This window comes from Eutrigla gurnardus (assembly GCF_963514095.1).
Source record: "Eutrigla gurnardus genome assembly, chromosome: 14".
In the NCBI taxonomy this organism is placed as follows: Eukaryota; Metazoa; Chordata; class Actinopteri; order Perciformes; family Triglidae; genus Eutrigla; species Eutrigla gurnardus.
The window spans coordinates 21,024,607-21,046,123 of NC_139937.1; the positions used below are offsets into that span (position 1 = coordinate 21,024,607).

The following is a 21,517-nucleotide window of genomic DNA, read 5'->3' on the forward strand; positions in this document are numbered from 1 at the left end:
TTATTAAAAGGGTAAATGTCTCGAAATACATTTTTTTTTTGTAAAGGGGCCAAAAGTTCACGCTACGGTATTAAATCATCTTATAATAGATGTTTTTATGTAAAATCTTGAACTGAGAAGTAACTGGTAACACCAGCAGGATTGTATAACCTATCAGGGTGTTGCCATCCAGACCAGTCAGAAGCTTTAAACAGTCAGCAGCAGGTGTTCCAGGTTAACGAGTGACCGTGCTAACTGGTGACTCTCAGCTCATACTAACTCGGTACTCCTAGATATTAATCATGTATTTAACATTAATTGAAGGCTTGTCACGAGGACGCCTTCATGTTCTGGTGTTTTTGGACACCAAACAGACTCGTCCTCCTGACAGTCACCAGTTAACCCGGTCGCTCGTTAAACCTGAACACCGGCGGGGCCGCCGCCTGCAGCGCTGGACTGTCATTTTTCTCAGGCCTCCGTCTGCCACATATCTGTTTCTAACACCTTCACTACCCGACTAACAACTACACCTCGACCACCACCTCCGCCTCCGCCGCCGCCGCCTTCGATCCATCAGCTACATCATCACCACATTGTGTCTGACAGCGAAGGTGTGATCTCTCACTCTCGGGGACGGTGAAAATGACTCCCCTTCTATCTGGGTCATCTCTGCTCTCACCTCCGTCGGAGACGATGGAGGCATCGTGGACGAGGGGCGACGCATGCAGGCCGTCGCCGCGGAGACGCAGAACACACAGGGAACAATACGCTGGAGGTCGTAAATAAATACATAAATAAATAATGTACGATGAAGAAGAAACGTGTTCTTTAGATCCACGGCCGAGGTGAGGGAGAAGACGCCTTCTGTGTGAACCGGATTTCAAACAGCCACACGCACACACACACACACACACACACACACACACACACACACACACACACACACACACACACACACACACACACACGTTGTGTGACTGAGGTGTGTCCTCGCCGGCGTCCCTAAAGAAATACCCCTTCAAACGGCATTGATGTCGGGGACATAATCCCGTTCAGCGACGTGCCGCTCTTCAGAAAAGAGCCGGGGACACAAGTGCATTCTGGGAAATGAGTGACACCAACAACGTCTGCGCCGTTAAGCTCCTTTTCACTGGTTGCCATTGTTCTTGAATTTGAACTCTACTGATATTACCTTTTTTATAGTGTCTTTCTGCAGGATTGCACACACACACACACACACACACACACACACGCACACACACACACACACACGCACACACACACACACACACACACGCACACACACACACACACACACGCACACGCACACACACACACGCACACACACACACGCACACACACACACACACACACGCACACACACACACGCACACACACACACACACACACGCACACACACACACACACGCACACACACACACACACACACACGCACACACACACACGCACACACACACACACACACACACACACACACACACACACACGCACACACACACACGCACACACACACACACACACACACACGCACACACACACACACACACACACGCACACACACACACGCACACACACACACACACACACACACACTGCCTGAAGTGTTTGAAAGAAGGTTTTATAAAGTGACAATCGTGCTCTGATATCTAAAACTACTACTTCTTCTTCTTAAATCTGCCTTTTCGATCCTCCACCCGTGAAGTCAGAGAGGAAACCGTTATTTCAGCTTTAAATCATTTCATGAAACACCAAACTCATAAAAAAACAACAGTTTTTTTTATGTTCTAGCGGTGCTAATAATACCCATAAAACATTGCTTCTCTTGTGGTAACCAGGGAGCTACGTAGCGATGCTGCCTGACATTTTTCTAACTCATTCATAAAGCGCTGTAATCATGTTGCTGTTTGTGTTTAACGTTCAGCTGTGGAGCCTATAGCTGCATCTCTGCTGCTTCTAATTACAGCCATAAACACCGCACCAATGTTAGCGCTCTGAATACTTTAAAGGATCTGTGGCAGAAAGAGAACAAAGTTTCTCGTTTAACTCCGTTTACTTTTTGCAGGATCACTTCACTTTTATGTGTGGAGGTTTTTGCAGATTTGATGCTCAAAATCCATTCACCATCTTTGTGTTTGGGGGGGTTAACACACCAGGATTATGTGCACGGCTGGAAACCCCCAGGTGGAGGTGTTAATGATGCCCCGTCTGGGATTAGGCTGAACCGACCCCTTAAAGGAGGATCCTTCTAGAGAAATATGGCCCAATACAGGAGCTGGGCATTGATTTCTTTTGGACCGATTGTCCTCGTGGGAGAAACCTCACCAAGAAGTTAGAGACGTCTACACAACCTGCGTAAATGTGTTGTGTAGTTCATCTGCTACACACAATGTGGAGTTTGGAAGACGGCGAGGATTTAAGGAAAAACTTGAGGGACAAAACATCAGGACGTCTTTAATTCATCTCCCTTCAGAACTACTACTACTACTCAAGAAAGTACGATGGCGTATATTCATATATACACACATATATATATATATGTTGTTTAGCAGCAGTTTGAATGATCTGAAGAGTGAAGCCGATGCGGACGTTAGAGGGCTGTGTGAACTCAGAAAGGATGGAATTTGTGTAACGTTCATGAGCTCACGATCCGCTCCGTGGGCCGGATGACGTTTCCTCTAAGGAATGCAGGATTGCTGGGTAGCTGAGTTGCCTCCCGCTGGTTAGTTGCCGGTGTTAGACGGCACCCGACTGAGCACGTGTGAGAGCGGTTCAACTGCTGGAGGAATGTGACGGGGGTTCAAACGGAGACGTCACTGGGAGACGAGGCCGTTCCCGCACATAAAGCCTTGACAATCACGTTGCACGGCAGTTCGATTCTCACGATGTGACGGGAGGACACGCGGAGCTCGTGTGATCACGTAACGCACAAAGATCCGTCTTGTCAGGCTTCAGGTAGACGGTAGTTTGTTCTAAAGCCGAAGAGGTTAGCATCGATGGAAGAAGATGCTCCTCTTCATCCCGAGTTTGATTGTCAACTAGTCACCTGACGTGTATTTCTTTTTGTTTCCACGGCTTCTGAGAGGATTCTGGGTAAAAAACCTAAGATGGATTGAAACACAACAGCCGCCTGCCAATTAGCGGTGGGACAATATATCGTAAATAGCGATAAATCCTGATACTATTGCATCGTATCGTGAGTTACTCCCTGATTTCCACCCCTACGGCGACTGCACTTTGCCTCCTCTAGATAAAGGTGAACAAACCCCCTCATGTGTTGCTGGTTATCGCTCCTCTAACGTCCAGCGAGAGAGACGAGGGCTTTCACTACATTAGTTTCAAGGCAGCTCCTGTATTGATTTTCCCAGAGGACACGAGCGATGCGAAGCCGCTCCTAATTGGAGTTTTAATAGCGGAGGCCTTGATGAGTTATTCATCTGGAGCGCTTCACCAACAACCAAACGGTTATTCAGGTCGTTGTCGTGTTCAGACAGTTCCTCGTGGTGAACGTATGTGTACTTATGTCACATTTGATGCTGTTTTTGTACTTTTTCTCTGCGGACTGTGTTCTGCTTTCATTTAGCACAAAACCGTTTCCATGGCAGCAACGTCTTAATTTATCACGTAGACGTGGGTTCACACATTCTGGCTTTTTTTTTTTAAATTGTACTTCAGCACCTGGAAAAATAATTTGTCTTATCACAGTCTAACGAAACGAACGAAATTAAAGTAAATTTAAATGACGATGAGAGGAATGTATTTTTACGTAAACTTTTGTCACTGAATCGGAAATGGAGATAAAACGGTCTGCGGTCTCCCACAGCTCTACGATAAAACCTCACATTAGTGCCTTAAACTGTCATTCTCTCTGCTGGCCACCAGGGGGCGATTCCTCTCTGATTGTATAGAAGTCTATGAGAAAATGGTGCCTTTTTTTAACAAAAAATCCAAAGCCTCCACACACAAACTGTAACTAACACCTCGTTAAGTAAACTAACTCAATAGAATCAGTATTATAAACTGTATTATGTCCACATTCACCTCTAGATCTAAACGCCATTAGAAACACTTAATCCTCTGATGAGTTGCTGCTTAGTTTTGAATAGAAAAGATTCCAGTTTAACGGCTTCATACATCCAACAACCAGCAGACGTCTGGATGAATAAAAACGGCAAAGCGCTCGGAGGCAAAGAGAAGATGACGTGTATTAAAAAAAACAACAACCCGCAATCAATATTCTGCCTTATTTTTTTTATAGTAATTATCTCGGCACTGAAACAATAATGAGCCGTGAGGATACTTTGCATATTAATTTTCGGCAGTTATCCCAATGAATGGGTATGATGTGTGGCCTCGATCGGCCTTTGTGAGGGAGTGTGTTGTCAATCCGATGTGACGCGCCGCAGATTGCCCGAGCGGAACGGTTTCTCCCAGCGGACGAGTTGATTGGATCTCCTGTTCGCCGGTTGTGTGTTTGGCGTCGTTGACTGTTTGACGTTTCTGAGGAAGCCCTGAATCCATTAAAGCTTGAACGGTATTCCTGCTGCCGCCAGACGGCTGCAGGGGAGTCTCTTTTTATTTTATTGGCACACGAGGCCGTCGGCATCGCCGGACAATCAGAGAGACACATTTGGAGGACAAAAGTCTCCTTTCACACTCAGACGGCCGGGGGCCACAAAAATAATAATAGAGCCTAAATTCAATTACAGAGATAGCATCGGCAAACATGTCCAGGCAAAATCAAACTCATCCACAAACATGTATACACACACACACACACACACACACACACACACACACACACACACAGATGAAAGGCAGTGAAACGGCCACAAACCCTTCAACTCTCGACAGAAATCAATTTCCAACTTGGAAGAGTTGTGTTGAGCAGCGACGGTAATCGGCGGCTTGTTTGCTCCTGATAAGAACAATCGACTGTGACACATGTCCCATAAATAGAGATTTGGTAGATTTGCCTTTAAGGGAGGGGGGGGGTGGTCAGGTCTGGAAGGGCACAACCTCAGAGTGACGACTGACTTCCAAGCAAGAGGATCAGACTTCTTAAGAAGAACAGGGCTTAAATATTAGACATGGGATGATATTAAAATCTCACAATCTTCCCGGCCAAAATCTAGAATAATCTCCCGGTTCGTTTTGTCGGATTGGGCTGTGAAATTCAGTCATAATCTGTCATTTAGATTTTTTAAAATCAAGGCAGAGATCTTCACAATTATTATATTTTTATGTCTTAGCATCGTTTCCATCCATCATTACAAAGTACTGTTATACATGGAACTATAGGCTGCACTACACATTAATTAATTAATAAGGAACACAGCTTTATATGATATGTAATAGGGGGTCCCTCCACCGGGTCTCTGTAGGCCTTGGGGGTCCCTCCACCGGGTCTCTATAGGCCTTGGGGGTCCTTGGCCTCGGCATATTTAAATCCAATACACTGTTTGTTAAATCCAACATCTCCTAGTTGTTGGACTTTGCAGCGAGGTCTTCATGTGTACTTCTGGACTCTTCTCTTTGACTTTAGGATTAACATGGAGGAATATTTTTTTTAAAAGTGAATGTTTCCCCTTCAAAGGACCAAACATCAGACTCTAAAGACTCCCAGTGAGGTGTTTGGCTGCCACCAGATCCTCCAAGTCTCTGAACTTGTTCTGGAGGATGAATCATCTCCTTCTGAGGGTTATTCCCCTCGTTCGGTGTTTTGATGTGGCCGAGAACGTCATCTCCAAATCTCCCCTTCGTGTTTATAAGAGTTGAGATGTGGTGACTAACGAAGGCCGAGGCCGATGATTCACATCGTTTCCATTCTCATCGAACTGCTCAGCGAGACTTCGTGCTTCTTTAGTTCCTCCTGTATTCAGGTTTTTAACTTTAATTCACCAGAGCTTCATCAAAAAGTGACGGATGTTGATTTTGTGTCCGTGAAGGTCACTCTCACCGCTGCATTGGAACTGAACTATTGACGAGACGATATAGGATTTTATCGCAGATTGCGATTAAAAACAAACCGCTGTGAATTCCGATTATCGGGATGATCGTGGATATCGTGGATCATGAAATGAAAAGTTGTCTAGCTTGCTATCGAGGTCGGTCTCATACAGTGTTGCTATTTTTATTTGTCCTTTACGATCACTTTTTTATTTTAGCGATAATGTAATAAAAACGTGTTTCTTAACTACATTTTACGTAATTTTAAATAATATGTTTTGCTGCAATATCAAACGTTTGAAGGGTATTTTAATGATTATCGGGATAACGGCATGAATTGTGATTATCTTTGTCGGGATATTCGTGACGTGAATTTTTCCATATTGTCCTATGACGAAAATGATTGTTGCCATTTGACTTAAATTCTGAGGTTTTTGCTCCGTTTCGGCTCGGTTTTTTTAAGCGCATTTCGGTGATTATCGGGATAACGACGTGAATTACGATTATTTTGGCTGAAAAATCTTGTTTTTCCGATCGTCCGAAAGTGATCGTTGCCATTTAAAGTAAATCCTGACTTGTTGAATCATTCAACGTGTAATTTGGATGTTTAATTCTAAGTCCATACGAAGCTGTTATAATATCATTAGTTTGAACAGCAGGATTATATAATACCCCGATATATAACGTCTCTCTACTCACGTTGATGACGGTCCACTGCTCCACCACGATGGCGTCGTACGTCGTGGTCGGTGTGTTCGGCTCGCTCTCGCCGGCCTCCTGGAAGACGAAGACGCTTTCCACCGACTTAGGCAGCAGATCTGCAGAGAGGAAGAGGAGGATGAGGAAGGAGTATTTACTGGCTGGAGCGTGTCCGTCTGCTCTCCGTTCAGCCCTCCAGGCCGGAGGAAATGGAAAGATATCCCTCACATTCACACAGGAGCCGTTATTACCGGCGGTAAGTTTGTATGAGCGATGTGCTCTTATACATTATGCAGGGAGAGCGTGTACAAGAACGGAGGTATTCCCCTTCTGGGAGTGTAAAAATAAAAGAAGAGGAGACATTAGGAGCTTCATCAGCAGAGGTATAAGGAGTCCTGCAGGGTTTTTGATGCTCGACGGCTAAACAAAGCCTCATTACAGCTGCAGGACCGAGGAGAACGCAATGGCTGATGGGACTCTGCGGATCAAGACGGAGAGACATTAACAAAGAAAGAAGATGGACAGATTTTAGTGCAAAATGTAGCCACTGATTTAATGAAGTCGGCCCCGTAAGGCACTAACATATAAATCCTCTCTAAGCCGGCGTAATTCACCTTTAGAGTGAGCTGAACAAAGTGAGCCGGGCGGAGACGGTGACGTTGATGTTCTACTGAGATCGTGTCTCGCTGACCAAATACATTCTTCTAAGCTTCTCTCCCGCTGGAAGCTAACAATCGCAGGGTTGGCATCCGAGACAGGAACGCCGCTCCGCCCCCCCCTCCTCCCCCCGTGAGCCGGGACCCCTCTCCACCCGACGTCGCTTGATATTCATTTGATGCACATGACAAGCACACACACACACACACACACACACACACACACACACACACACACACACACACACACACACACACACACACACAGGGACGCGGTGCCATGGTCCAGTCTTCCCGGCTGGCCTGAGTGCTTTCTCATTACTCCCACACCATTTACACACTAATGCGGTTTCGCCGGGTTCCCGGGCTCCGACACGAGACACTCCACATTTCATTACTGGACCCTAATAACGGGGACGAGAGCAGCTGGAGGGAGGGAGAGAGGGAGGGAGAGAGGGAGGGAAAGAAAGAAAGGAAGGAGAGAGTGAACGAGCAAGACAGTAGGAGAGATGGAGTGGGGGGGCGACAGGCTGAAAACCTATTTAGGATCCTCGGATGCTCAATTGAAGACATCTACTCTCTCAAATGCAGACATTGTCGTCGTGCCCCCCACTCCCCCTCCTCACCCAGCCCCCCCCGTCTAATTCATCAGCCCTCGCAATACAATTGGATGGAAGCTTTTTCCGGAGAATGCAAGGTGGTGGCGGCGGCGAGGCCCACCGTCGGTTCCCACCGTCGGTTCCCACCGTCGGTTCCCACCGTCGGTACCCAGCCGGGTGTGAGAGGAATCACTCGGGTGAGATCGACACAGGTTTCTGTCTCGCTGCTCTGGAGGGAGAGACGCCTGTCTCTGGTGATAATGCAGACGGAGGCTGAGCGGAGGAGAGAGAGAGAACGAGGGAAGTGGATCAGAGGGAGCTGAGTTGGAGGGGGGGGGGGTCCGTCGGGGAATTCACCGGTTGCGTGCACGAATAAACATTATCTTGCGCCTATTGACTGAGAGCCGAGCCGAGCAGCCGGCGGCCGACTGAGAATAACTTGTTTACACTTGCAAAAAAAAGAAGCAGGCGTGCGTGCGGCCCTCAGTAAACTCCCAGTTTCCCCCCGCGACTCGCCGCTCAAGGTCGCAGGGCAAAGCATGCAAATGTGGTCGCAGTGAAAAACAGTGACAGCGTTGGGACTGAATGACACTGTGGCAAACAGAGGGGGGGGGGAGCTGAGTGGCGGGGCGATGGTGGGCGACCTCAGTGGTTGTTTGAAAGTAGACGCGTTTGCCGGCACTCAGCTAGAAAGTTTGGAAGCAGTTTTCATGGAAACGTTCACAAACCTGCAGCTCTGCTGGGAGTTCAGACACGAGGAAACGGCGGGGATAGTAAACGGGAACTGGAGTCGTCCATCACGGCCTCTGAATTAAGTTATAATGATTGTTTTCATAATCAGTTAATTTTGCAATTATTTTCTTGGTTAATCATTTAGTCTGTTAATAATCAAAACACGATGAGAAGTGCTTTAATATCACGTTAAAACGAGGAGAAGCAGCTAATTATGGCATTAAAGAAGTTAAATAATCTTAAGAATGTACCTAGCGGCAGAGCGGCACCCTCACTGGACAGTTTGAGGCACTTCAGCTTCGGCTTCACTTCTCAGAAATAGGATGTTGCCTCCTCCCTGTGAATTTTATCGCTACATAACTTGACTTCCTCACTCAACGTGTTTAATAGAAAAGTAGATCGTAGCCGGAGGCGTCGCATGAATAACTGAGGTGAAGAGAAGTTATTTATTTATGGAGATGCTCATGAAAACTCGTGATAATCCTTAAAACATCAGCTCCGCGAGTCCAACAGATCGGTGTCAGCAACCAAACCCTAAACGTTAACGATGCTGTATTTGAGTTTGTTATTTTTAAACGCTGACAGACGGTCCTCGGTGGCTCGTGAAGGAATTCCTCCCACATTAATTTCAGTCACAAAAATATATTCATCTTGAAGTTCTGTGTTAAAAATGTAAATACGTGTGATTCCCAGGGGGGACGGAGGATAAATCCCTCCACAGCTGCAAGAAAACGAAACTTCTCACCCTCCTGGTCCACTGTGAGCTCATGCACGAGGCGCGTGCACGTATGCATATCAGCAGGAAAATGGAAATTAATGAATATTAATACATATAAAAAAAAAAAGTCTTTCCCACCTGGAGTTTTTCACCCCTGAATCTTCTGTATTAAAGCAAACAGATTATACGTTTGCAAACAGCCCCGCGGTCTCGGATCCTTCTGCCCTGGCTGAAGTCTGCCCGGTAACCCGCTGTTACCCCCCTGCCAGCTGCTAAACCTTCACAGGGGAAGAGCCACATCCAATCACACATTAGACTCCCGGGTCCCTTTTTTCTGTTTCTCTGTCTGGATGTCCACCCGTCCTGTTTGAAATATAGATAAGCTGTCAGCCGGCCGTCTCCGGCTCTCTGAGGCGGCGCCTGGCACACATGTTTAAATCATGTCAGCAGACGTGACCTTGGGGCGGGGTCACCTTCCGGGCTCGGGGGCGGCCAACCGGACTCGAACGCACGTGCACGCCCAACTGTGAAAGTGCTTTGTGGACTTGTGGGCATGAAAATCTAAGGTTGGGAGTGTTTTCACTCGATTAAGTAAAAACTTCAATAAAAACAGCGTTATAAAAATTACAGTGCTGATGTGCCTTAAAGCTGTATTCTCTGTGCTGGACACCAGGGGGCGACTCAGGGGGTGAAAATGAGCCAACTTCTCTCTTGATGTATTATTAATACTTTTTCACGAGCTTTCTCTTCAGTTACGGCATCTAACCGTGTCGCTCTATGTGGCCGGAATGAAGGAGGAAGTCAGGAACATCCCCTAACATCCCCTTTTCCTGAAAAGTGAAGCCAATCCTGAAGTGCCTTAAACTGTCATTCCCTCTGCCGGCCACCAGGGGGTTGACTCCTCTCTGGTTGTATAGAAGTCTATGAGAACATCGTACATGTGAGTTTTTGCTTTCTATCTTGAGCGCTGATGCTAGCGGGACACTTAGCTGCAGCGTGTTGCTAAACTTGCACAGCGATTCCGATAGTTTGATTTGGTGAACGTTCCTTCTCCGAACCAAAACGTCCCCAAGCTTATGAGTGGTTTAACTCTAACGGCTGTTTGTTCATGCCCAGGTACACTGAACTGGGTTTTAAAGATCCACGGTGGTCGTCTTAACTTAAACCACATAGAAACACGTGTGCACCAACATCGCCGTTCTAATCTAATCTAATCTAATCCCGCTCCTCGTCAACTTTTGTCTCAGAAGATGTTTTCTCTTTCTTGAATCTTTTCACAGTAAAAAAAAAGTGTATTGGGATTTCATATTGCCTGTATCTATATTACCCTCTCTCTTATCCCCCCCCCCCTCCCCCACATTGGCTTTCCCCAAATTTAGAAAGCAGTGAGGGCTGACTGTCATGCATATGAATAGCTCGATGTCTCACAACGGGGCTACAAATCCTCACCGTAGCTCTGGAGCTGGAGCTTAAGCTGTACGAGTAACAAAGAAAGAAAACTCCCCGTCTACACCATTACTGTCAGCTTCTCCGTAAACAACCCCCCCCCCCCCCCACTTTGCTCCCGACTCCAGGGAGGTAGCGTGAACTTGTATGTGGATGCATGTCTGTGTGTGTGTGTGTGTGTGTGTGTGTGTGCAGGCAGCGCCGCGGTGTGTATGAATCTTTAATGCGTGTCTGATGACGGTGGGGCGGCGCGCTCGCAGCTCAGGATCTGTAAATTCAATATCGCTGTAATATCTCACCCTGTGGCTCCGGCGACGTCTCGCCACTCACCGCAAACAAACCCGCCGCAAACAGACGGGACCACCGGCACCAACCGGGCGATTCCACAAACACACAGCCACGCTGTACGCTTAACAATGCCCCCCCCGATGCTTTCCTATCCAGCTTTCTCTGTGGAAATCCATCTTTAGTGGCGGGGGCGAGGGACGATAGAAGGCTGCAGGAAAAGGCGAGTCGTGCAGAGATACCCGGGCTAAAGCTAAAAGTAATAATCTGAGAACATGAGGCCAACAATCAGCAATATAAACACCAACAAACTACTGAAGCCTCCATATGACCGACGGAAGCAAACAAGACCATCAGATAGATCAGGAATCAGATTGAACTCGAGCAGAGACCGCCCCGCTTTGGACAGACCCAGATCAGCACCACTCTGCTGGAGCTCTGGACCATTTCTCTGGTTCTGCCGGAGGAAAGGGAGGCAACGGGAGAAACCAGAAGCAGGACTATACAGAACCAACGGCCAGAACTGTAAAAGTAGAGGTTTTCTAAATGGGATCTGGCGCCCAGAAACACGACCTTGCCAGAAATGAGCACAAATCTAAATAACTTTCATCAGTTTCATGCTCCTTTTTTTGACTGAATGTTTAAAAGGGCTTTTAACAGGTTCCATAAGGTGCATAAATCCTCTTAATTGTGCTAATTAATGTGTTTAAACAGCATTAAGATCAGTGAGATGGAATTATACAGAAGCAGCAAACAATTCAGGGGAATAAACATTTAAATGACGGTCATATACTAATACAACCCTATATTGCCTGCTAGATATTTTTATATCTAATCAATATTAGATATTGTACCCCTCCTATGATTAAAGTATGCGGCTCTCCAAGTGCTTTTGAGTTGATAATAAATCATGTTATTATTTGGGATTTAGGCATCAGATGCATGGAGCCGCGTGGACAATTAATTTCAATCAACCCCTAAATGATGGGCTCTGCATAACAGCAGCGTTATTATGAATACATCGTTAATTTGTGGTTTAGTCTTAGCGGTTGCTGTTGACTCAAAGATATAGATCTTTGGATATTATTAACTGTTTGGACGGACGGATGAAGGGAAATCTGCCTCGTTTTCACAGAGGATCTCCGTCAGGCAGGTTTGCAGGATTCTAAAGATGAATGTCTCAGATCTCCAACATCCCTCCGGCTGTTTTCACAGCCGACTCCCAGATCTCATAAAATGTGAAGCAACACATCACTAAACTGGACTCGGATGCTCGTGGCTCTGTATGCTTTGGCACAGTGGTGCTTTGAGCAAATGCTAACGCCAGCACGCTAATATGCTCGCAGTGACGATGGCGACATGCTACGAGGCTGCTGAAAAGTTGAGGAGATTTGAAGTTGTATGCGTTTCTAAAAAACAACGAAAAAATAAGGGAAGGAACGCGTCTCGTTGTGATCGACCCCTTAGCTTAGCACGTTAGCATTCTAACACTACAACCGCAGCCATTGGGGGTGTCGCATGTTTTGCAGATATTTGATAAACCAGTACTGGACCAGTTTTGACCTGATGATTAAAGGGATTACCAATGACATCACAGTTCCTCTTAAAGGACAACTTCAATATCTGAAGTGAATTTCGTGGCAAATAGGTGTTGTTGACATATTCCGGTCTGGATCACTAAACTCTACATTCCACGGCTGCCAAAGCAACATTAGCACAACAGGATGAAAGCACAGAAAGGCCAGAGGAAGGTCAGACTTTGTAAACAGAAAAGGAACGACACAGTTGCTCTCATTAGACTGCAGGTGAATCTGTCGCTACATGAAAGCTGAAGCTCCGTATCTCAGAACCCTCGGCTGTCGCTTCCATCACACATCTATTGCTCGCGTCTCCGCCGAGTCAGCGTTGTTTCGAGGCGCCGCTTCCTCGTCACGCTCGTCCTTGATGTTTTTATGAGGTTGAGATGTAAATCGTGTCGGGCGTCTCATCAACGGTTTCAGAAACTCAAGCTGCTAAATATGGAAGCGGCGGGGAATGGATGCCGCCGCTGAGCCGGCGAGCCGCGTGGCTGTTTGATGTAATTAGCCGCTAACAACAAACGGGACGCCGCTTTGATGTCACGCTGCCGGCGACTCTCCAGAGAGCAAGAATCCACAAAGCGCCGCGTCTCACCTCCGTAACGTCGTCTGTTTTCTAAAGCTGCTGAGCTGTCGGAGGAGTTCAGGCCTGGAAGTCGGAGTCAGGTTCATAACGAAGCCGATCGGCTTTCAATCCAGTAATTTCACTCTTCAACACTTAAATCTCTGCGGCGCATGAAAAATGCTAAATATCTGATCTTAATAAGCAGAAGGAAAAAAGAATTGAGTCATAATAAAACACTTCATTACTCCGTTTCTCAGGACATCAAATATGCAGGGAGGCACTCGTTTGTTATCAGGTTAATTATCTGTGTTTCATAGCTGCTGAGGCGTTCACTTCCCCAGATTAATGAATTATCACTCTTATTTACTCCGCCTGACTTCTTCGGTGTCGGAGTGGAAAAGCGCAGAGCCGCCGGCGTCTGATGGAAGAGAGGAAATAGTTTAAAGGAGGAAACCAAAACCTTACGTTACGTCAGATGTTTGTGAAAACGGACGCCATCCTGTCGTTTGTAAGACGCATTAAGATGCTGCAGCGGCTATACTTCTGTGAAACGCTCAAATGTCGCCTTTTTAAATCAGCCGCTAACAAATTGTTCTCAACTCAATTAAAATAGTTATAACACCGTCCGTGTTTTCAGTCCTTCCATCGACGTTTATCACGTTCAGTCCGATGCATCCCGATATATAAAGTCACAATATACGACAAAATTCAACACCGATCGATCAATATGTTGTTGTGAAAGATGTTACTATGACGATAACGGTTAGCGTTCGTGCCAAAAGTAAGAAAGACGTTTTTCTGAAGAACTTCCGATGAAAAACACTGCTTAGTGTGGAAATGCCGATATTTAAAAGATCATATCAAGGCTGCAGAATGCAGGTGTTTTAGTTTTAAAATGCACCCGATGATCAATAATTATATTACAGCAATGCAGCCATTGTGTTTTGTGTTTATTAGTTTTGTTAAACAGTTTTCAAGTGGAGATTTTTGGAGATGCTAAGCGCTGGAAAAGTTCTCCCCAAAATGCCGATTGGTACATTTAAGTGTTGCGGGTTCGTATATCTGGTCTCCCTACTCTAGTAATTTAGATTGCTAACATTTTGATGTGTGAAGACTTTGACCAACATCTGAGGTTGTTGGATGTTCCTTTCGTCCACCTTTTAATGCCAGAACTCACCAAGCAGAACTAGATTTATCATAATCTTTTGCCACAATTCGCCGCCAAATGACCTGTAATAGTCTGAGCTTTGAGAGAATCTGGAGGGAAAGGAGCCAAAAACGAAACCTACACTGTGATTTGTATCGTTCGTACCTTACGAACCTCTCGTTCTAGCAACTCTTGATCGTGGTTGAGACGGAGGCTGGAAACAGCCGGTTTGGTGGTTTGACCCACCGTTCACGTTGCCCAGGTGGAAGTACCCGTCGACCAGCGAGGCTCCGTCGTTGAAGTGCTGGGTCATGTGATCCAGCCAGTTGGCCTCCACGCCTTTCACGCCCTCCTCGCAGTTCTGGACTCGCAGCGGCACCTTGACGGTGTAGTACCTCACCTGGCCCTCTCGGACCGGCGGGTGGTTGTACAAGGCCAGCAGCTCCACCCCTGTTGGAGAAAGACAAAACATCCATTAAACTCCTGACAACTCCCTCGTTTTACTGCTCGATCATCGAACCGCTGCTGTTCGTTGGACGCGATCCAAAGTGCAATTTGGCTTTCGTCTGTCGGAGCACTTTCCCTCCTCGGCTGCCAGAAGTTCTGAGGAATGAGCCGATAAACGGTCGGCTGAGAGACAGCGAGGCCTTCGGTTTGAAATATATAACTTTTTTGTGGCAATTCAAATGACTATGAGCAGTTCTGAAGCACTTCTTTACTATCTTAAAGGACTTCTTGATTTGGGAGATGTTGCTTTCCTCTGACTCCACATTGTGAACATGGCAGAATAACCAGTTGGAAGAACATTTATTTCCTGTTGGACGATCAGACGGGGGAAACTCTGGAGAAAGAGCTTCTTGGCTGAGAGAATTTGGCCCGATCGTCTCCGGCGAATATCACGGTGTGTGCTCTCTCGTTCTCCAACCGGTTTGGTTGTCTTGTCCTGATAAAAAATGTGCCACTGTAGGAAATAAAAACGTCTCCAAACGAAGATAAATTATATTGGGGGGGAAAAAAAACGTGTCCTTGGAAATGGATTCAAAAGCCGAGCTCAATGAATCGGTCATAGAGAAATAGTGCAGCATTGATACAATTATTAGTGCTAAAATTGGACAAGATGCGTTCAAATTTGACCCTGACTTGTCGGTTGTGTTATGTGTGGGTTTGTTGTGATGTTTTAATTCGTGACTATCAAAATTCATAATTGAAAATTGTTTGATCATGGTGATGATGCTGCAGGTAGCCCTCTATTATTAGTTTTGTACGTGTCAGGTTTCCACGTTCTACCCTATTTATAAAATAACTTCCCATGTAGGTTTACACAGTTTTTAGGTTTGCTTAACCAATTAAATTCCTTGCTTAGGGTTAGGAATTTGTGACTTTTTGGGCTAAAATATATGTGTTCCATTACATTACATTTAGGGGACGCGTTAATCCAAAGCGACCTCCAATCCACCGATGACACAGCCTTCGGGGGTAAAACGGGCTGTGGTCATGCAAAAACATGTGGAACTTTCATTCTTTAGTTACAGGACTTTTTGTACCATTGGAATATATCGTTGCTGTTGAAGAGACACATTTGTATGCAAGATAACACCGACTTCAACACTATTATCATATCATGAACAAACGCTGCAGCTGGCAGGTGCATAAAAATGAAAAAGTAATACAAGATTAGATTCGTGTTGCCCCGAGCTGGACTCGCAGATATGTATACGCTGTAAAAATCTTTCCAAGGCTGCTGCCTCGCTTTTCTTTTCACTTTTTTTCCACTTGATTATTTTTTACAACAACAGACGTGAAGCGAATCAAAAGCGATGTGATCACGTTCGTGCTACAAATGATCCTCGTTTTCCCTTTTAACGTTTCCCAGGAATGACGTTTGGCGACTCTGCCGATGCAGAAGTTAAAAGGGGGAGTTTCATTGTAAGCAAGTTAATTCTCAGCGTAACCTTGAATAATGCATTAAAAGCCCTACCGAGCTCACCGTTTGTTTACATCAAGCAGAAATATCCATAATGCAGTTGGGGCCCCTCGGGAGGCTTGGAAATGTGCCCAAAGTGCGAATGTCAGCGGCCCTCGCTCGCATCGCACTGAATCAAAGTGGACGCAGGTTTTATTTGTTGTGCTGTGAAGGAGTGAGAGGGATTCACTCTGCAGAAAGAAAACCTCGAGTCGGGTTCGAATCCGAAACATTCTCCGTCTCCTTCCAATGCAAATGTCTTGACTGTCATTCCACAAGTGAACCAGATGGATGAGCAGAATGTGGCGGCGCTGCCACCCACCCACCCGTCCGCCCACACACACACACACACTTTGACATGGCGGTGAGGATGATGGCGGTGGGAGTCATGGATCCGCTGCGTCCCTCCGTCCGGCCGATGAATCATTTATAAGCGTCCGGCTGGCTCGTCCTCTCTGATGTGACAGCTGGCCACCAAATTCCCCAAATCTTGTCATTTATCACTCTCACAGCAGAATATTCACCCCCCTCCCCTCCCTATGTTACCCACGTTACCACGACGACAATATGGCACAAATAACAAATCTTGGACAACGAAAAAATAACGTTCCAAATCATCGCCGTGCAGGATTTTTTCAGTGATCAACAGCGTGTTGTCGGCGTAAAAACGGGTTCACGGTTTCCAAGCCCAGACCTGATCCTGGTCCTCCCATGAATGCTTCCCTCTCTGCCAGCGACGCTCATGAAGAAGCTGCTTTTGTTAAAATTGTTGGATTTGGGTCACAGCTCTTGATTTTTCCCACAATGGCGGCATAATTAGATAAATAACGCCGTTAAAACCACGTTGGACGCAGATGCCGGGTCTGTTTGTGGACGGAGCTCAGACTTGGACGTGAAACGTCGGCCAGAAACACGCTGCTCAGCCCGCTGTGTGATTTCTGTTTCACAGCTGAGAGCTTCCATGCGTTATATCACATTACAGGCTCGTTACGCTGCCATGACGGTGACGGGAGCTGGTTTCTAACCCACATCAGGAACGACTGTGAACACCTTCTCGGCTGTGACATCGAACTGCTGATATTCATCAGTCAAACCACACGTTCATATTCAGAAATCATTCTGATATAAATCTGTAGCGCTGCCCTCGAACCGTCCGTGATTCAATTCATCAGAGTCGACTCGCTGTTTGTCAGTCAAATCACCGCCTGGGTTGTTTTCTTCTCGAGCTGCACTATCGTAGCTTCATCTGAGCCTCGGCGTGCAGCAAACACATTTAAATCACTGAACCTGAACGACACGCTGCTTCGGTTGAGGAGGAGAAGATGCTTTTGTTTTAACAGCTGGAACGTCTTTAATGTCAGATAGGAGCTGGAGGTTAGGATTTCAGACGAGAAAACATGAATTTACACAGCAAAACTGTGAGAGTTCATAAAATGTTATTAAAAATGACATGATTATAGTGATAGAGTGTCATTTTATCGGCCAGGACATTAAACCAGTCACCCAACGGGTACGTGGTTACCATGACGATGCAGGAGATGCTGGTACAGTCGTCTGTAAATGAGCATTCCTGTATTATAAGTACCGGTACATATGAACGTGTATATATAATAGAAACGAAGGAGAAAGGGAAACATCGTTTGCTTTTGGGCTCAGCAACATAAACAAGATTTAAAAGCCAGACGCTGTGCTGATCAATAACTTTATTAATGTTTCAGAGAATTATTATGCTCATTTTTGTGTTCTAGGGCAGTAAAATCTTACCTAACGGCCCGATATCGTCTCCATTTATAGCTTTTACTTGCGTAACGCACACCAGAGTATGACTCAAAGAGTCCTTTGAACCCGATCGCACAAATTTATTACACGAGCAGACGACCGCTAATCCTTTCAGAATAAAAGCCCGTGCAGATAACTCGACTTACTGCAGAACGAGGGAGTTCGGGTCGGGTCAGAACGATGAAACACGTCGCTTGTAAAAAAGGCTTTTTATCTGGCGGCGTCCCAGCTGTCCAAACGGCGAGGTTGGCGAGCCGACATGTTTCTATAATCTGAGACTTCTGGACGCTGATCCCATCAGAGCCGAGATAACGCCGATCTCACGTTGACCGAGATGATGTCAGACTGATATTCTTCAGGATTACACGTCTCATAAAGCTCTGACGTTAAGCTCTTTGCATCGTTTCAGGGCTTTTTTCTTTGTTTCCAGCTCGTTATTTGTGCTTTTTAGCTCGATCGATGCACGAGAGGAGCTGAAATCTCATTTTATGCGTTTTGGTCGACGAAATACATTCGTATACTGATTTGCATTGTGGGTAATGTTATTTTTAAAAGCAGGGAAGGTGACCTTGTGGTGTGTGTGAAGTTGTTAAGAAGAGGTGAGACCGGAACGAGACAAATTATGATAAAATATAAATGTTTCCCCACTAGATTCATAAAAAAAAAGGGATCCAGGTGGCTTTTAATTCCCTACAAAACGTTTCCTGCTCGTGCAAATTAGTCGTAAGTGAAAGTCGACACGCGGTCGTCTTATCCAGACATAATTGTACAGCTGTCTCCGTCATGTTTCTGCTTTTTGCTGCGTTTGTCCTTAAATCAAGAATCTCTTCCCTTCCCTCCAAACTGACGGGTTTCCACCCGGAGCTGCCGGTCTCACGGACGGAGATCGTCGGCTCCACCGCCAACACGCCGGCGTTCACCTCCAGATCCGAGGATTAGCGAGAACAAGCCAGCGGTAGCCGAGGCTCTTGGGCCTCCTCGGCAGACTGGGCATTACTGGGGGTGGGGGGGACATGGGAGCTTGGCAGGCTGCATGCACCCCCCTCACTGGCTGCTACACCGGCGCTTTGGCTTCGTCGCATGGGTGGATGGAGGGTGGGGTGTGAAGCTGAGGGAGGTGGAGGACGAGGCAGTCGGGGATTATCTCACCGCTGAAACGCACCGTAGGGAGGCCCAGATGGACCCGTGGGCCGCTCCGCCGCCACGGCAACGGTGTTTTTTTTTTTTGATGCACACGAGCACGAAACACAAAAGCACAAAGTGTGTACGTTCATTATGCAACATAACGCGTAATGAACCTTAAACTAAAATATACAGCAAACACACACACACTACATATCACACAGGTTCATAGGGGGGGGGGCGTGGTGGGGGTCTCCATCTGTCTATGAGATGCTCATATAAAGCCCAAACTAGAAACGTGCGTTCTGATTCTGTCGGCAGAAATGTGCGCTTTTCCCCCCCGAAAAAACTGCTGCAGTGAATTTTAACACTTTGTCTTTTCCGAGCGGCTTCGTGTGAGTCTGAGTGCAGCTTTAAGACGAATCCCTTTGTGTTAACGGATGGAGGGGGGATTAAATCCCCGAGGCGGCACATTGTTGTGTAACATCGAGGCAATCCTGAGAAACGACACCTCCGCAGTCGCCGCCACGCTGCTCTTTAGTTGAACCGCCAGAAAAGGTTCAGACGAGACCGGATCACAAAAACCACTCAGAGACGGAGAGGATGTGACACGAGAAGCTACGTTTGACTGCAGGGTTCATCCCTCGACTGCTCCGGCTGCTCTGGGACCAGCGGTCGGTTGCTCTGGTACCAGCGGTCGGCTGCTCTGGAACCAGCGGTCAGCTGCTCTGGGACCAGCAGTCGGCTGCTCTGGGACCAGCGGTCGGCGGTTTGATAGATGGAGGTGTGAGAACCCGACCTGGTCACCGTTGAGCCGCTTTGACCTTTAAGTATTGTAATAATCCCCATCAGGCCTGTCTGTGTAACTCAGAAGGATAACTGTGCAGCAGAGTCTCTTTGTTGAGTTTTAAAGCTTTGACATGTAATTATAGAGCTCCGCCCCCACTGGGCCAATTAGTGTAATTTACTCTAAAGTCTTTGCACACCTAAATAATTCACACATATCTTCAGCCAAGCAAATGGTTTAGATTCACACGCCCACGTTTTCAGATATCAGCCTCCGTCTGTTTGCTGCTCAGGAACAAATGGAAAAGTTGTAAAAACCCAAAATGTGTTTTTGCATGAGGAAACCACCTTCTGTTGTCACGGCGATGAATTTGGTATATTCATATTTTTATGCTTTTTAAGCACGTTGGGATGTTTCCATATCTGTCCGTCACCCAGAAAAGCCACGTTCATTCATCTTTCACAGCAGTAACAACTTTACACTCCTGATTTACATTTGTTTTTTTTTGCTGAACGCATCATTTTACTGATTTCACGGTAACCATGGCAACCACTCACCGTCTCCCCTCCTCAGGCGGTACCTCGGTACCTTCGCGTCTCCGTCTCTGTTGTTATTGTGACACGACGACTCCTCCCCCCTCCGTCAGCTCCTCGCCACGCTCCACGTCTCCTCCCTCCGGTACCGGGGACGCCCACCGAGACCTCCTCCACTGCCGAGACCTCCTCCACTGCCGAGTCCTCCTCCTTTACCGCCGAGACCCTCCTCCTCCACCGCCCAAGACCTCCTCCTCCACGCCGCTCCCCCGCATGGTTCCCAGTATTCCCACTCTGATCCTGCTCCCCGGCGCCCGGTTGCTCCTTCGCCGCCGGCCGCCAGGCTCGAGGCCTCCTCGCTCACCCTCCCTGATCTCTACTACAGGCGCCGCGTGGGTTCCTGGGGCCTGGCGGGGTCCAAGGGGCTGCGGCTGCCCAGGGAGCCGAGCACCGAGCTGGGGGCTGGAGTGCAGGGAGAGGGAGGGGGTGTCTGGTTGTCGGATCCGGGTGCACGGGGCCCCGTAAGGTTTCCTGGACGAATCCCACGAACATGACCCCCTGGTCCCGCAGCGTCCTGGATCTGCTGTTGGGAGCAGGAACAACAATCCAGAGTTAGAATGATGAAAGTAAAATATTTACCAGCTTTCCTGAAGACGTCGTCTTATTCTGTGAGAAAATGTGTCTTTTTTTTATACGACTTAAAGACTAAACAATGAATTATTGAGTGATGATGATTGGGATCATTGCAGCTGATTGCCTGCAGAGATGCTGGATGTGAAGCTGCTGTGGGATCTTAACATGTCATTTGTTTTTTTCCCACAATACATTTTCATGTTGGATCTTTTGTTTTTTCCAGCCCTCTTTTTCTTCTGTTTGTCCCAGCAGCTTCTCTAATCACTCAGTCGTTGATTCGGTTGCAGCGGCCACAAGCCTCGACAGGCGCGAGCCGCATCCCAAATCCAG

At 46.9% G+C, this 21,517-nt stretch overlaps 1 protein-coding gene across 1 annotated transcript in view; it reads right to left on the minus strand.

Moving 5' to 3' along the window:
* rftn1b (raftlin, lipid raft linker 1b) overlaps positions 1-21,517 on the minus strand; it is an 83,055-nt gene that overhangs the window by 13,269 nt on the left and 48,269 nt on the right. Inside the window, 6 exon segments of the mRNA XM_084027447.1 lie at positions 6,646-6,764; positions 14,617-14,820; positions 20,579-20,648; positions 20,770-21,081; positions 21,083-21,118; positions 21,120-21,137. Of these exon segments, the coding sequence (XP_083883573.1) occupies positions 6,646-6,764; positions 14,617-14,820; positions 20,579-20,648; positions 20,770-21,081; positions 21,083-21,118; positions 21,120-21,137 (759 nt within the window).